This window comes from Prinia subflava, chromosome 8, assembly GCF_021018805.1.
Source record: "Prinia subflava isolate CZ2003 ecotype Zambia chromosome 8, Cam_Psub_1.2, whole genome shotgun sequence".
NCBI classification, from domain to species: Eukaryota; Metazoa; Chordata; class Aves; order Passeriformes; family Cisticolidae; genus Prinia; species Prinia subflava.
The window spans coordinates 19,447,425-19,464,734 of NC_086254.1; the positions used below are offsets into that span (position 1 = coordinate 19,447,425).

Consider the following 17,310-nt stretch of genomic DNA (forward strand, 5'->3'; position numbering starts at 1 on the left):
AGCAGCGAATTCACAAGCAGCTCTTCCAAGAGCAGCTCTGATACACATCACAATTAAGCCACTTGTGCAAAAGGCCTGGTTGCTGCTAAGAAAGCTCTAAAAATGAGGTAGCAAAAAGCTGGGTAGGAACACAGCTGCAAGAGCACTGTCATGAACCATGAAGGCACCAGTCAAGCTGGCCAAGATGATAAATAACCCTATCCCACACCAAAACTCCAAACCATTCTTTCTCCAACCTTCAAATTTCTCTGGAACAACACAGACATCATCAGTAAAGGACCTCATCTGCTTGTCATAGCTGCAGCCTGAAACAGAAAGCAACATCAGCAGTCACACACAGCCAGGGTGGTGCCAGAGGCTGATTCTGTGCAGGGAAAAGTCACTCCTGCATTTCTTACCCAGAGTATCTTCTGTGTTTGAGTGGCTTGGGTAACTCTCAGCATTTATGTACATGGAAGAACAGTCAGGAACATCTACAAAACAATTAAACTCATTTATTTAAGGAGCACAGGTGGCAGAATTGTCTTGCTCTGCAAAGGTGAATGCAGCTGTCTAACCAAGGCCCTCCTGAAGGGGTAGTGTCAGACTGGAAACTACAACTTCATTTGCATTGTCCTTCCACTTGTGCATTAAAGGAATAATTTTGGTGGCACTGTCCCACACCATCCTTCAGAGCAGCCAGGATAGCCAGCGATTCACCTTTTATACAAAATCATGGACAATAGGCTAAATATGAGCCTCTCTCTCATCTTAGTTTAAGATAATTACACACTTTTCTTCTGCTGTCCCAGGTAAGAAGGCATGACATTTTTCCAGGGGTACTGTGATGTAAATAGAGAGCAGAATGCTTCTGCAGACAGAGTTTCACAAATGTCATTTCAAATTTCACATCATGATGGGGCATTCTCACAAACAATTTAGAAAACAGAAAAAGCAGCCTTTGTTAAAAACAAGCAGGAAATCTTTTCCTGATCCTGTGTGCATAGTGCTGTCTGTGCACTGCAATTTGTGTTTTCTCTATTTTGTGTTTTCTGAATCAAATATTTCCTTTACACAGCTGAAACAGAAGCTGTAACTGGGAGCTTTGGAGAGGTTTGTGTTTCCCTCACACATCTGTGTCTGCCCATTGCTTCCTGCAGATATTTTGCTGATGCTAAGGGAGCTCTGAGCTGACAGGCTGGGTGTTATTGCAATCATAAACTACTCTCACAAAAAGCACATTCCCATCTTCTGGCTTTGCACATTTTCTGAACAGAAAGGCCCAGTGAAAGTGTGATACCAACACCACTGCAGTGACACCCTCAGAGGAGCCTTTTAGTTTTGTGTTTATTTCTGCTAAAGGAAACAATTAAAGATGTCCTTTAAAATACCAGGAAAGCAGAAGTGACATTCCCTCTGGAAGAGAGGATTGTGATCTCAGGGTAGTGAGTCTTTGAACAGATCTGCCACAAAAATAAGATTTATCCCCTGTGGAAAAATAAGAGGATCACCTGGTGGATCTGGCATTTAGAGAGCTGGTTTTGGTATCATAAAATTTTTTCTTATCCTTCCCTGAATCCCTGTTCTCTGTGCCTTGTTTCCATGGGAAGCAGCCGGTGGAAGCAGATCCTCCAAGGGACACCAAAGCAGCCCCAGGGCCCCTTTCCTCTGCTGCAGGGATCCAAGACAGTTTTTCTGTGCAAGCTCCAACATCTTTGATTCCTTCCCTTCTGCTGCTGTTCACAGGCTGTTTTGGCAGAATTTCTTCAAAGCTGGCCCCACTTATCTTCTGCAACCTTCCAGCTCACAAATAACCCAAAGGCAAAATCTCCCTGTGAAACTGGAAAAAGCTTTTTCTTCATTTCTGATGGTGTGAGTGAGCTATTAATGAATTTTGAGAGTCTCCTTACTGGCTACTTGCTCCCCTGGGGGGAGAACAACCCCATGCTTTAAAATAGTTTGAATGGATTTAACATCACCTTCTACCTCCTATCTTGGAAATAATTCAGCTCCCTACCAGAAAGCCTCTCTCAGAGCATGGTGAGTGTCCCAGCTTTATCCTGGATGCAGTGAAGAGACAGAACTGCTTTAGCTCCCTGCTCCACAGCCACCTGCCCAGCCAGCAGATGCTCCTGACCGTGAGCTAGAGCTGCCACAGAGCTCAGAGACAGCACTGGTGGGTTTGTGTGGGCCTGATATTTCTGAATCCTGAGGGCTGCTGGCTTTTCCAAGGGAAACTGTTCAGCAGCTTCTCCTTTCCCAAGCAACTTTGTGTAAATAACTATCCTTCCCATAACATTTCCAAGTAAAAAATATTCCTTTCCTATCACAACCTCTCTCGCAGGTGTTGTTTGTGTTACTTAAGCAATACAGAGAGGTGTCCATCCTATGGACCAATAATTTGCCTTTTTAGCACAGCATGTTATAAAAAAGCTGAATAAATTGTAAATAAAGCCTTCTGATTCTCTTCTGCCTCCTGACTGGAGTCAGGCATTTATATTTCATGTCCAAGAGCTACAGATGTGCACCAGGGAGTTGCTCACCCCCTGATGCTGGTTCATGAGTCAGGGGGAGCCAGCTGTGCCTACCTGAGTCGTACATGAAATCCAGCTGCTCCTGCTTGACCACCACAGCCGCTGGGTACTGCTGCCTGCCTGCCTGCTGTGCCTGCTGTGCCTGCTGTGCCTGCTCGTACTGTGGGTCCTGCTGCTCCTGCTTGAAGCCCTGGGCAGGGCACTGCAGGCAGGGCTTGGGCAGCTGGCACTGGAAGGCAGCAGGGTCTTCCTGGGCCATGCCCTGGGAGGGTGGGAAGGGGTGGCACATCTCCACATGGGGCTGATAGGCAGAGCTGAGAAGGGAAAGGATGTGAGACAGCTGCTCCCTCTGCCCTCTGCTTTCAGCCCTGGCACAGGGCTGGGTGAGGGACAGAAACTTCCTGAGCCTGTTACTGTAGGAGCTCACTCATGGCTGGGACTGTCTTGGGTTGCAGTGCAAGATGTGACCAAAGTTTGTATTCTATTACCAGCTGTTAAACCAGCTGGGGCAGGGCTCTTTATCCCTTCCAGGACCCATCCTCCCTCCCAGGGATCTCTGCTGTCCATGGGCCATCGAGGCTCCCTGGAGGGCTGATCCAATTCCACCATCCATGGGAGATGCTGCACCCAGGGGAGGAGCCCAGCATTCCCACCTGGATAAACCCTGGCATTCAGAGCCCAGCACAGCCTGTGTGCTCTGCATTCCCACCTGGATAAACCCTGGCATTCAGAGCCCAGCACAGCCTGTGTGCACTGCATTCCCACCTGGATAAACCCTGGCATTCAGAGCCCAGCACAGCCTGTGTGCTCTGCATTCCCAGGGGAGGACTGGGCCCATCTCACACCGCTGGGCCTTCAGAGGAAACTGCCCCTGCTCCAGGATCATCTCTGCTCCAACAGAGCCACATCTGGCACTCCAGGAGGAATTACTCTGACTGCTGCCAACACCCTGACCAACAGGGTGTCAGGTCTTGTTCTGACTCAGTCAGTGTTTTCTTTATTTTTGTTTGTCTGCTTTTTTTTGTACTACTACATTTGTATTTTTAATATTCCTAGTAAAGAACTGCTATTCCTATTCTTATATCTTTGCCTGAAGGCCCCTTAATTTCAAAATTATAATAATTTGGAGGGAAGGGGTTTACATTCTCCCTTCCAAGGGAGGCTCCAGCTGTCCCTGGCAGACACCTTTCTGTCCACACCAGGACAAGGACGAGGGAGGGACCCCATGAAGGTGAAGGACATTTCCAAGGGGAGCTGCTGCACAGAATCTGGCAGGGTGAAGGTTACGGACTCCTAACCCCAGGCAGCAGAGCTGGGTCCCACAGGAGGGGATCCTGTGCTCACAGAGCAATCCCACCTGGGAGCTGCAGCCCTTCCTCCTTTAACCCCCCAGGAGGGCAATCCTGGCTGCCTCCCCCTGCAGTCACTCACCTGCTGTCACTGAGGTATCCACAGCTGGAGCTGGGTGGCCCTGCAGGGCTCAGGAAGCTCCTGTCCTGTCTGGAGAACTGCAGGGGTGGCTGGATCAGGGCTCCTGGGCTGGGGGACTGCCTGGGCTGCTCATAGGCACTGCAACAAGCAGATATTGCAGCGTTTCACTTCTCCAAGAAGGACTCGTGGCAGCATCTGCAACATTTCATGGGGCCAGAAACCCCCAGCAGAACCTCCCTGCTGTCTCGTTGTTCACTGCCAGCAGCAAACTGGGGAAGGTTTCTGTGCTGGGGAAGCCACACCCAGCTCAGGCAAGGGCCTGGCACTGTGGGCAGCGGGGTCAGGAGTGGGGCAGATTTTGGAAAGAGGAATGGGGTGGGTGTCAGGATTGCTGGGTATGAGGATGGCTGAGGGACGGGGAGAATAAAAAGGGGGCAAACCCAGAGCTGGTGTTCACAGGCCTGAGCAGCCCTGTGGGCAATCCCCACTGGGGCCAGGGCTGCTGACCTGTGCCAGGGCTGCTGTCACACCCTCCAGCAGCAGTTAATGCTGAGCTCTTGATTTCAGAGCAGCTCCTGTGCCCTCTCTGTGCCACCTTACCTGGCATACAGACACTGCTCCTGCTGGAAGGGCTGCTCGTGGCTGCAGGACAGGGGGGGCTCCGAGGGGCTCTGGGGCTCCTTTTTGATCTTAGCAGGAGGACTGTGAAAAGCTACTGCAGGAGAGAAAGGAGAGATCAGACTGACACTTTTCTTCTCTATGGGGAGCTGTGGTTCTCAGGCATTTCCAAATGCAGGGGTCCCTTTGCTGAATCTCTGCTGTGTTAACATCCAGCAGCCCTGAGTGTGGGGCTGGGGGATCTCAAAACCCCTCTGCTCATCCAGAACACCAGGACAGTCCAGGGAAAAACAAATAAAAATATTTCCTTCCATGTTCAGTGCACTGGTCATGGCAAGAGCCTGATGCAGACAAGCAGGGACATTTCTGGGCTTGTCAGAATTTCATGAATAACAAATGTGGGTTGCAGTTTACAGCACCAGGAATTAGGATGTGGGTGTTCACTTCTTAAAAAAAATTTGCTCTCTCCAGTATGCTGAACTGCAGGGAATTTTCACGAGGCTGGATGTGTCAGGAGCAGCCAGTTCTTTCCAGCCCCACTAGCTGGACCAGGCTATCCCATTACCCCTGACTCATGGGTTCAGTGAAACCTGGGAGCAGCCTCTCCTCAGTTCTAGGTCAAAAAGAGAAAGAAATAAGATACAGGGCTCAGAGACCAGGCTGCGCTGCAGGGCCACAGCTGGGGACAGGAGGAGAACAAGAGCAGAGATAGAAATGTTTAATTTCAGCTTCTGGGGGGAAAACTGCCTGGGGTGGGGGGAAAAGCACCAGAATTTGGATTTTCCCTTTCCCCAGGAGATGTGAGCATCCCCAGGCTACTCACAGTTCTCTGAATGGAAGTCAGGCACAAATTGCTCATCACTGTCTGGAACCTGAGCTGTCAGGAGAGAGGAGGGGGAAAAAGAGGGAGGGAGGGGTCAGTTCTGGCACTTTGTACAGTCCAATTAACACTAAGGTAGAAATAAATCTGTGCAGAAAAGATCTGAGCTTTCTGCTGGGATGATTTCAGTGACTTAAAAAAAAATCCCTAATTGTGATAAAGGAAAATAATAAATATCGTATTTAACATTTTCACTTTTTGTTCTGCACTGTTTGGGAAGGTGCTCTTCAGTGGTCTGATGCCTTCATCTCATGAACAAATGTTGATGTGGAGACACACAGGACAGAAATAAAAAATATTTTCACCATTCAGGAAAATATTTTGACATCCTGGTGAACAGGAAAACCCAATAGTTTGCATCAGAGGGTCATTTTTATTATTACAAGTCTGGAAATGGGAGCAAAAACAGGAGAAACCAATTCCCTGATATGCAGACTAGAAGCAGAAACTGAAATATTAAAACTCATTTTGAAGTTCTCAGGGATTTCACTTGGACTCTGATTAGATGCTATGAGCCATGCATTAATTAATAATAATAATAATAATAATAATAATCTCTGCCTATATTCCAAACCCATGCAGTCAGGTTTGCATTATCTTTTACTAATCCTGACTAGAAGCAGTGCACAGGGGACTCACAAACTCATCCTACAAACACCCTGCTGCTGGCAAAGGTGTTGTAAGAGATTCCATGGAAATTCTTTAGACTGGTGAGCTAACAACATTATTGGACATTATTTTAATAATCTTGATATTAATATAATATCAATGCATTGTATTATTAATCTACTATTATATGTAATGTTATATTATTAATATAATGAATATCGATAGTAATAATATTAGAAAATCTAAAATTGAAAGTCTACCAAAGATCAGTTCTGAGGCAAACTCATTGGCAGCTCGAGTTCTTCTAAGACTGAAAAGAAATCTCGTGCATTCAGTGACATGAGCAGCAATTAATTCCTATTTTCCTGCTCTTGTAAAAGTTAAACTTGAATGTTCCAATATTGGTGCAGCCTCCAGGAAATTCCTGCTGCGTCCTGACAATCCTCACACCCCTGAAACGCTGCCTGATCAACGTCACCTTATTTCAGTTCCATTTGAAATAAAACACAAAACTTTGGATTTTTTTTTCCCTTAAGATCTTACTTAGTTGGCAAATATCTTTTTGAAGGCTTAAAAATAAGAATTGTTTAACAAGATTGTCCCTCACTTGTGGTCACATTAGGGGAAATAACCCCGCTCCAAATGTCACACATAGTTTTACATCATTATTGTTAAATATTTTTAAGTACCTAGATCACAATAAGTACTTTTGTATTTATCAAGTGCCCGTACTCGAGGATGTGTTTTGAATTTTTTAGAAAATGGATCATCTGCAGTACTGGAACTGGAGCAAAATCACCACGTTTAGAGCTCGTTTCACTTGGAATTAATGTGACTCCCTGGCATTCGAAGTTTTCCTTGAAGTTCAAACTCAAAACAATCAAGACACCAAACTGAAAAGTATGTAAATTCCAAGAAAGTTTTCACAAAGTATTACATGAAAAAAGGAAAAATAGAAAAAGAATAGGAGCATTTTGTTCCCCAAATTAAAAGACTGCTTTATTGTTTAAGAAAACATCAACGTTCTGGCAACCAACAAAGATAAGTGACAAATTAGCATAAAATCGAACCGGTTACAAACAGCCTGAAGCGAAAATTGTCCCCGGGGAAGAGGGCGAGCAGCCAAGCCCCATTCACGGGCAAATGCCCGGCACAAAGGTTCATTCACAGCCTGAATTTACACACGCCAGGGCTGGCAAGGCTGAAAAAGCACTTTTGTTGGGAGGCAGGCAAACACAGCAAAGGAGCGGGACCGACCTCAAAAACAACTCAAAGAGGAGGAAAAGCAAAGGCAACAACTCCAAGAGAGCTGCAAAGCAGGCACGGCGGGGGAAGGAGCCTACCTTCGCTCAGCCAGGTCTCCTGGAGCTGCCGCAGGTCCTGGAAGAGCTCTGCGGGGAGAGGGCGCAGTGCTGAGCGGGGCAGGAGCCGCTCCCTGCCCGGCACCCCCGGCCCTCCCCCGGCCCCAGCCCCGCTCACCTTCCGAGTCGTGCTCCGGCGGCAGCCCCGGCTCCCCGCGGCTCTCGGCAGCGCCCGGCGCGGCTCCGGCCCGGCCCGGCGGCTGCAGCGGGAGGAGCGGCTCAGAGCGGAGCCCCGGGCGGGGCGCGGCCAGCCCGGAGCCCCGCGGAGCCGCCACTCACCTGCGGGCAGGTGAACGGCACCTGCTGGTCCGGGTACCCCTTCATCCTCCTCGGGCGCTCTGCTCGGGCATCGGGGGGCACCGCGGGCGAGACCCGCAGGAGCGGCGGGACCGCGATCGCTGCCGCTGCCCGGGAGAGGCGGGGGCGGCCTCGCTGCTGCCGAAACTCGGAACGCGAGGCGGGACCGAGCCCGGCCGGGACGAACCCCCGGGACAGAAGCCCCGCTCGGCTCGGGTCCCGTGGGGAGCCGCCTCTCAGCGCCGGGCCCGGCCCACGCGGAGCCCTCGGCGGAGCCCTCGGCGGAGCCGCCCCGTGCGCGCCCCGGTCCCGCCGTGGGCCCGGGCCCGGCCCCGCTGCGGCCCCGCGCTCCCGGGCCCGGCTCGCCCACTCCTTTGTTCCATCGGATTTGTGAATGAAGCTCCGCCCGCCAATCCGCGCCCGCCTCGGCCGGCACCCCGCGGCGGTGGGCGTGGCTTCTTCCCCGGAGGACCAATCAGCTCGCAGAGCCGCGCCGTTCATTCACAACCGAGCTCCCATTCATAAAAAAGGGAAATGCTGCTGGAGTTCATTCATGAGCGGCGGCTCCGGCCCCGCCGTGTCCGTGTGTCCCACCCGCCGTGTCCGTTTGTCCCACCCGCCGTATCCGTGTGTCCCACCCGCCGCGGCACCGCCCTGCCCTCCCCACGCACACCGCACTCGCTTTCAAATTTCAAAAAAATGGAAACAGCCAAATCTTTGGGATGGACACGGGGGGTGGGGATTAGGCACAAAATCCAGTTGGTGACTAAGAAAAATAAACTATAAATCCAGGGAAGAGACACAGTGTGTGTTACAGTGTTGGAATAAATCTGCTGGTAATAGTTCATAAGCAAGAATCAGCTCTCTGGTTTGTGTCTCTCATCTGAACTCTTCACACACTCCACACCTCAAGGGAAAAAAGTAATAGAAGGCAATTAACCACCCTGGACATTAATTGCTCACATTTGATTAGCCAGCCTTTGAAAACAAATGTGACATAGATACCGAAGAAGCCATTGATAGTACTGACAGGACATCTCTGTCAGAGACCAAAAAAACACCCCAAAAACCCCAAAAAACTCAACCACAACCAAACAACAACAACAACAACAAAAACAAAAAAACCCAAAACCAAACCAAAACAACCCCCCCAAAAAAAAACAACACAAAAGCCCCCAAACCCCACAAATTTAAAAATGACATCCCTCTGGGGTATATCTTCTGTTAATGGGCCACTGAGGCTCACCAGTGACATCACACATCTGCCACTGTAACACACACTGTGTTTCTTCCCTGGATTTAGTTTATTTTTCTTAGTCACCAACAGAATTTTGTGCCTAATCCCCACCCCCCGTGTCCATCCCAAAGATTTGGCTGTTTCCATTCATTGTGCTGGTTTCAGAAAACCCAGCCCTAAATTTCAGATGCATCCCACAGCAGCTGTGGTTGCTGTAGTGCAAAGCTCTCAGACAGAGATGCTGACACAGACAGGATCAAATTACAAATGTCTTAGGAAGTGACACACTGGAAGTTGAAAAAAACCCCTCTCTGTGCTGTAGAATGCAGCGTGAACAGACCTGCAGCTTTATAAAATAATAAACAGCTGGACGAAGAGCTCAGGTTTCTTAACATCAGGCATGAAATCAGCCCAGCTGCCCTTCAATACCCTGTTGTTCCTTGAGCAGGAGTATCACGGGGAAGGTGCTGAGTCTAGAATTGCCTGTTGTTAGCAGCTCTGCCCTGTGAGGTGATGCAATGCCCAAGGAAAAATAGAAATACTGACACTGAACACCTGCCAAGCACTGGGGTGCAGCTCCAGCTGCTGGCAGGGTGCAAAGGAGGCGCTGGGAGTTTTATGTGCAGCTCCTCTCCCTGCTTCCACCCAGGGAAACTCCTCTGTGCTTCTGCTGCTCTCCAGGAGCACTCACCACAGAAGGGTCTGAGGGAGGGTCAAGCCCTTGCTGTCACCAAAAGTGTGGGAAAGACAAAAAAAACTCTTCAGCAGCATTTTTAGTGTCAGAGAATGAAGGCATTACTTTATTCTTGCTGTCACCAAAAATGTGGGAAAGACAAAAACATCTTCAGCAGCATTTTTAGTGCCAGAGAATGAAGATATTACTTTATTCTGGCCAGGATGTGCAACAGAAATCATTCCATCCACACATTGCCTGGGCTGTGCAGTGAAAATCCTTCCATGACAAGTGAATTTTATCTGATTTTTCAACTTACACAGTCAAAACCCAGAGAAATTTATTGGTTCAATGTCCATTGTTCCTAAGTCAGGCAGTTCTCAGTATCTGGGGTTTATTTGGATACATTTTGGTAGCATTGCACTTACTGTCCCTGCAGCTGCCTCTGGCTAATCTTGTTCAGGCTATGGAATTTTGAGCCTGTGCAGGTGTCACTAAAGGCTCTGCCTTTGAACTTTGTGTGATTTGCCATCCAGTCTGACTTAGGCCAGAATCCTAATGAGGGCTTTCCAAATCAGCTGATCAACAAGATCTGGTTGATCTTCTGATCAAGGCTGCCAAAGGGGTGTGAAGTGTAAAAATCAACCACCAGGCTGCAGAGGGGTGCTGGGCAAAGCAGAAAATGTGAATTTGAGCTGGGTAGACACAGGCTGCTCTGCAATCCCCTTCCTGCCCATCCCTGAGCGTCCTGGCTGCTGGAGCTGCTACCCACAGCACTGGAACACGGTCACAAGCTCTCCCCTAAGCCTTTTTTTCCCCCCTCAAGAATTAAAACATGCAGTTCTCAGCCTTTCCTCATGTGGCAGCTTTCCAGGCTTTGGATCATCTTTGTGGCCCTTTCCAACCTGTCCATATCTTTTTTTCTTTTTCTTTTTCTTTTTCTTTTTCTTTTTCTTTTTCTTTTTCTTTTTCTTTTTCTTTTTCTTTTTCTTTTTCTTTTTCTTTTTCTTTTTCTTTTTCTTTTTCTTTTTCTTTTTCTTTTTCTTTTTCTTTTTCTTTTTCTCTTTCTCTTTCTCTTTCTCTTTTTCTTTTTCTTTTTCTTTTTTTTCTTTTTCTTTTTCTTTTTCTTTTTCTTTTTCTTTTTCTTTTTCTTTTTCTTTTTCTTTTTCTTTTTCTTCTTTTTCTTTTTCTTTTTCTTTTTCTTTTTCTTTTTCTTTTTCTTTTTCTTTTTCTTTTTCTTTTTCTTTTTCTTTTTCTTTTTCTTTTTCTTTTTCTTTTTCTTTTTCTTTTTCTTTTTCTTTTTCTTTTTCTTTTTCTTTTTCTTTTTCTTTTTCTTTTTCTTTTTCTTTTTCTTTTTCTTTTTCTTATAGCAGGGACCAAAACTGTATTCCAGGCCTGGAACAGTGTTGAGAGGGACAATGATGGTCTGGCAGTGCTGGTGGTGCCCTGGTGGATGCAGCCCAGCATCCTGTGATTTCTCTGCTGCAGCAGCGCTCTCCTCAGTCATTTTGCTGCTCATCCCCCAGGAACCTTTCCACACTTTGGAGGTTTCCCCATCCTAATTCATTTTGGAGACAAAAAGCACAGAAAAGAAAGGTTGTGCCCAATGAGGATCCAAATCTGGATGTGGCACAATCAGTCCAGAAACAGGGTGGGTGTGGTTGGCAGAGGTGTAGGGAAGCCTAAATTGCAGATGTGGGTTATTGACCAAAGTTTGAAATGCTCAGGATGTTCTCCTCTCTTCCTCAAGCCTAAATATGTAAATCACATGGGTCACTTCAGTTCTTGTTCTGCAAGAGGATGGATCTGTGGTAGTAAGAGTTATTTACTTGTGACATGAATTCTGTGTTTTATTTTCAAGCTGTTGTGTAAGGGCAATAGGACAGGAGATTTCCACCAGCCCACAGAACTTAACTCATGGGACTTGCCAAGATTCTCAGCTCTGGGTAACTTTCTGCAGTGCAGGCAGTGCCAGGATGAAAGGAAGAGTCTGGGTGGGTTTCTTGCACCTTTGTGGCTGTCTGAGACACAACAGACTCTAGAGAGAACAATTTTCTATCAAGAAAATTGAATAAAACAGTCCTTTTAAGCATTCATGACAGCCACTTTTTATAATGTTCTGAATGAGAGAAGACATTTCAGGCACTCTGTCTACAGGAAGGAAGCAATTATTTTATTAGCACTTTGAGAAATTAAATGATGTGAATTATGGCAGAATAAGTTTAGCAAAATGCTATAATGTAAGAAAACAATTAAAAAGAGTTATATAAGGTTGGGTGGCTTCTTTATTCTGATAGAGTGAGCAGTTAATTGATTGTCACATGGCTATAATGTACCAGCACAGCTGGGAGAGCAAATAGAGAGATCCTTGCTCAGGAGAGGAAGGGCCAAGACTTGTAGGGAAAAGGGAACAAGAACTGAACTCAGCTCCTTCTCTCTGTGTCCTGGGAAGAGACACGAAGTGAATGATGGAAAACTTCTCTGCACTTCAGTTTCCATGGCCTGAGGCTGCAAGGTCTCACTTAGTGCTCCTCGTGACTGCAGGATGCAGAAAACTTCAGGATCTGATTCCAGAAATGAGAGAATGAGGAGCAGAAAGGATTCAGGATCTGAGTCTAGAAATAAGAGAATGAGGAAGCAGAAAAGCTTCAGGATTGGACTCCAGAAATAAGAGAGTGAGGAGCAGAAAGGCTTCAGGATTGGGTTCCAAAAATAAGAGAATAAGGAAGCAGAAAATCTTCAGGATTGGGTTCCAGAAATGAGAGAATGAGGAAGCAGAAAAGCTTCAGGATTGGACTCCGTAAATAAGAGAGTGAGGAGCAGAAAGGCTTCAGGATGGATCCCAAAAATAAGAGAAGCAGAGAGGTTGCTCTGCTGGCACTGGCCATGGATCCAGGCAGGTTTTTTGTGTGACTCCAGGGACGACCAGAGGCAAACACAGAGAAACGAGAGGAGGAGGTGCCACCCCAGCAAACAGGGGATTTTGTCAGGAACACTTCGCCATGCAGCCGACCTGGGGCACTGAAATGTAAAAAGCAACTGGGCTAGTAAGAGGGGAGAAAAGGTGCTGAGTAATTAGCAAGCAATCAAGGCAGGAGAGAGGAACTCCACTGCAGAGCCTGGCACCAAAGAGGACCCACGGCTGTTAGCAGGTACCAGCAACTCAGGCCATTATGGTTGAAGTAACCACCAATAAAATCTAATCAATGAAATCCCTTTTAAGCTGGTTGGATCAGTGACCCAGAAAATAGCTCCCCTGCAGAAAAGGAAATGATAGTCTATAAAGTGGGAACTCAATGGGAAAAATCTATTAAAGTGAGCGAGCTGTAAGGAGACCTTTGGTGTTAACTGAAACCTTTTGGAAAGAAGCCACAAAAAACTCGAAGCAGACTTTTAACCCTCCAGCTGCTGCCGTGCTGGAAGGTGCTGAGGAGGGCAGGAGGATGTGGCAGCACCAGGGGATGGTGGCACCAAAACTGTGGGAAAAACAAAAACTCTCCAACAGCATCTTTTAGTGTCAGAGAATGAAGGCATTATTTTATTCTGGCCAGAATGTGCAACAGAAATAATTTCATCCACACATTGTGTGGCTTGTGCAGAGAAAATCCTTCCATCACACAAGGTTTTCACTGGATTTTTCTCCTACTTAGACAGTCAAAACCCAGGGAAATTCATTGGTTCAATATTCATTGGTCCCAAGTTACTCAGTTTGTAGTATTTCGTTTCCTATTGATGCCTTCACCTTCCATGTTAATTAGGTTCTCATTCTTGGTTCTCTCATCCCTTTTTTCTCAGACCAGGTGTCTCTGACCATGCCACGGGTGATGTTTGGAGCTGATGTTCATTTATGGTCTTTATCTTTTATGTATTTTCTGTGCTATTCCCAGCCTGCTGGGATGTCAAGCTCATCATGCCTTGAGTGGTGAAACACACCTTTGAGAAGAAACTTAAAATTCCTTTCCCCTGAGGCAAAGGTGAACATGACTGACTGAAGTTACAAAAAATAATTTAATTTTTGTATCATTTTCCAACAGTGGGGCGGGGAGGATGTGGCAGCAGCAGTGAGGTGGGAGTTCAGACCCAGCTGAGGAGTTCTCAAAGAGGATTGAGGAGTTCTCAGTGAGGACTGAGGAGTTCTCAGTGAGGACTGAGGAGTTCTCAGGGAGGTTTGGGGAGTTCTCTGGGTGGTTTGAGGAGTTCTCAGTGAGCATTGAGGAGTTCTCAGTGAGGATTGAGGAGTTCTCAGGGAGGTTTGAGGAGTTCTCAGGGAGGTTTGAGGAGTTCTCAGTGAGCATTGAGGAGTTCCCAGGGTGGTTTGAGGAGTTCCCAGGGTGGTTTGAGGAGTTCCCAGGGTTTTTTGAGGAGTTCTCAGGGTGGTTTGAGGAGTTCTCAGTGAGGATTTAGGAGTTCTCAGTGAGGTTTGAGGAGTTCTCAGTGAGAACTGAGGAGTTCTCAGGGAGGTTTGAGGAGTTCTCAGGGTGGTTTGAGGAGTATCCAGCAATGCTGGGATGCAGCTCCTGGAACTGGCTCATCCCTCAAGGCTTGGGGCTGATTCCTCCCCCTGCCCAGCAGTGGATTCACAGCGTGACCACAGTCACCCCTCAGCTTTTTTGGGCCACAGAAGGAGTTTAAAGCTCAGTTAGCAAAGCATCCTGAGCCTGGCACAGTGCAGAAGATGAATCTCATGGACCCAGGACCATCATGAAGAAAAAAGTTTTTCTGGCATCCTGATTCAAAATATCCCACCCAACTAAATCTGGGGGGAAAAATTAATCCGTTTTTTCACAGAATTCTTTTTTTGGTCCAAAAATCAGCTTTCTGGTGTCTACCTATATTGTATTGACTGATTGACTGCTAAGACTAGAAGACAAAAAGCAGAATTTTTGCCTTGTTTCTTCTGACATATCAGTGCAATTTCTGATATGTCTGAGAAGCTAAATGGGGATCCAACAGTCCCAGGAACATAATTCAATAACAACTAAACTGGGAGAAGCATCTTGAAAGAAGTTATTAACACAGATCTCCTGAAAAATCAGAAAATTCAGAATACACTACGCATTAAATTCCAGCTAAGATTAATTTGATTCAATTACTTTATTATTTTTTAAATGCTAGGCCATCTCCATTCATTAGCTAAAAATGAAGAGAAATTTAGTGATGCAAAGTAAGTCTAATATCTAGGAAAATTGGTTATCCAGAGCTAGGTCTTGATCAATCAATATAGACTTCATTCTTGCATATAAATCACAGTAAAGAAGCTAAGAATATCCATGTAGAACTAGAAGTATCAGTCAAATGTGTTTTCACATTTTCAATTTTAAAAGTATTGGAAGTAATAAAGCAAATCTGCCCCCAGGGACACTTAGCTCTTTTTACCTTTATCTTCACTTGCTGCCTCTGAGTTTTTTATTCCATATAAGTGGAAAAGGGATGAGGGAGAAAGCTTGGAATGCACTGGAAGACTGTGAAAAACATGTGTAACCTCTGCTCTTTTTGGAAGTGGTGAGAAAAACCCATGGCATTACAATTTGAGAAAACCTGTTTTCTGTAGAGCCTGCCGTGGGACTGGAAGGTCACAGAGATATTTCTGCCTGTAGTAATTCATTATACTGAAACTTCAGATTCTGAAAGTCTGAAAAGAAGATCCTACTCCATCAGAATTTTGCCTTCTTTTCTCTGAAAAGTGTTTAGCCCTGTTGTCTGGCCAAGGTTTGCCAGGCAGGACTTGGGGAGGGGAAGGAGTGAGGGATCCATTTGGAGCTCTCCACATTTTCTGAGGGAAGCCCCTGCTGGGGTGGGGCTCCTGCTGCTCTGCCAGACAAAGTGGACACTGCAAAACTAAAGATAGACAAACATAATATGCGTTATGTACAAAATTAATTATAAGTTCACTGTTTAAAAGCAAATTTAAGTCACATAAATGTGCCTCATACACTAGTCCTCTCTTGGTTCTGAAGAAGCAAATTGTGTCTCCTTTTTTTTTTTACTTTGGATATATTTACATGGGGCAAGTAACCCTGAAACCAAAATTCACCTGACTGTGAATTTTGATAAAAGACACTTGTCCTTTCAATTTTGACATCTTACATGGCACTGGCCAAGGTGTGTGCCCTGCTCTGCTTTGGAGTGCAGGGGTGCTGAGCAGCCCTGCTGCAGCTGCAGGCACTCCTGCACCTCTGCCTGCCCAGCCCCATCCCCTCCATCCTTCTGTCTCCCTCTTCTGTGTAAAGGGCAGCAGGAGTGTGAAAATTCCTCAGCTCTGAACTCAAGTGAAATTACTCTTTCTTAGCAGCCCTAAATAAAACAATAATCCAAATTTTTGAAATAAACTTTAATTTTTCTTTGTAATAATTGTCAGCATGTAAGGATGTTTCAGGGCTTGCTTACAAGAAAAAGGAAAACAAAGATGAATTTCCCAACCAATTTTGGCAATATTTTAAAGAATTTACCAATGACTTTGTCAGAGTTTTTAGTGTAAACTCAAGGTAGTGAATGGGCCAAATGCCTCTTAGGGAGCTCTGCTGTCTGCTCATGTTCTTGCAGCATTTTTCTCCTTTTCAGAGCCCTTCCCTCATGAAAGCTGCAGAGGTGGTGGAGCACAGGGCCTGACAAAGCCCAGGGCAATGCCAGAAACCCAGCAGAGCCCTGGCTCACTCTGAACTTTCCCTGCTCTCATCCCCACCCTCCCCAATGTCTGTGTGCTAACAAACTGTCCCACCCTGCACGCAGCACAGGCTGCACCAAGTTACAATGGTGCTTGGTCTGTTGGTGGGGATGAAAAGCAGTTTTTTGGACCATTATTCCTTTTTTTGCATTCCCTCTAACATCTGTAGTCACCCCAGCTCCTCTTTCCCTCCTCCCAGGGCAAGAACTCTGTGCTCTGGCAGTGAAGGTGTGCGCAGCAGAACCTCACAAGCAAAGACAACCCCCCGTGGCTCCTCTTGTTTACTCCAGCAAAGAATGAAGTGATTAAAGAGGCCAGGACATGCCTTTTCTCCCCGGGATACACTGGAGGGGCACAGCTGAACAAACACCCCGTGTTTTTGCAGTCTGCCCGCCTGGGAGCTGAACTGCAGGTAGCAAAGAGCTCTGCCAAATGCAGGGATTGCCACCCTCTGCATCCACTGCCAATCCCACAGAGGAGAGGGAGCCAGGAAGATTTATCAGGGTCTCAGGGTTGCTGTTCCATGGGATTCTCCTCAGGGCTGCTGTTCCCTGAGGTGTGTAGGGCTTTCGAGCTTTTCTTGCCCAAAAGGTCCCACGCCAGAGCCAGAGCAGACAAGCTGAGTCCCCAGTCCGTGTTTCCAGGGTTGTTTATTCTTTCATTATCTCTCAGTTCTGTCCCAGCTCTGCAGGGCGTCCCCAGCAGAGCAGGACACGCGGGGGACTGGGCGGGTCAGAGGGTCCCGGGCTTTCTGTACGGTCCCCTGACCCAACCACCATCCACAATGAACTTTTTATTTACAAAATCTTACCAATACTCACTGCCTATGTTAACATGTCATTTCTACTCTAAACCAATCCTTGTGATACAACTCAGCAGAAAATGGGGGATGAGAACAAGAACAAGGAGCACAGGGGCCACTCCCCAATTCCTCCATCTTGCCTCTTCAAACCCATAAACCAAAAATCCTAAATTCTACATTTACACTCTGTGATAAACTAACTACTGCTTATTTTGAATTCTCTTA

General features: G+C 46.7%; 1 protein-coding gene across 4 annotated transcripts in view; it reads right to left on the minus strand.

Annotated features, from left to right (window-relative positions):
• ETV4 (ETS variant transcription factor 4) overlaps positions 1-8,304 on the minus strand; it is a 15,624-nt gene extending 7,320 nt beyond the window's left edge. For 2 of the 4 annotated variants that reach the window (XM_063403914.1, XM_063403913.1), the window contains exons 1-9: positions 7,692-8,302; positions 7,531-7,612; positions 7,395-7,442; positions 5,386-5,439; positions 4,545-4,659; positions 3,945-4,082; positions 2,568-2,827; positions 399-473; positions 237-305 (exon numbers count right to left, since the gene is read on the minus strand). In XM_063403914.1, coding sequence (XP_063259984.1) covers positions 237-305; positions 399-473; positions 2,568-2,827; positions 3,945-4,082; positions 4,545-4,659; positions 5,386-5,439; positions 7,395-7,442; positions 7,531-7,612; positions 7,692-8,210 — 1,360 coding nt within the window. In that variant the 5' untranslated portion in view covers positions 8,211-8,302. Of the gene's footprint in view, positions 1-236; positions 306-398; positions 474-2,567; positions 2,828-3,944; positions 4,083-4,544; positions 4,660-5,385; positions 5,440-7,394; positions 7,443-7,530; positions 7,613-7,691 lie in introns of those variants that run through there. The other 2 variants (XM_063403915.1, XM_063403916.1) reach the window with 2 other exon arrangements.
• Between the last annotated feature and the right edge of the window lie 9,006 nt (positions 8,305-17,310).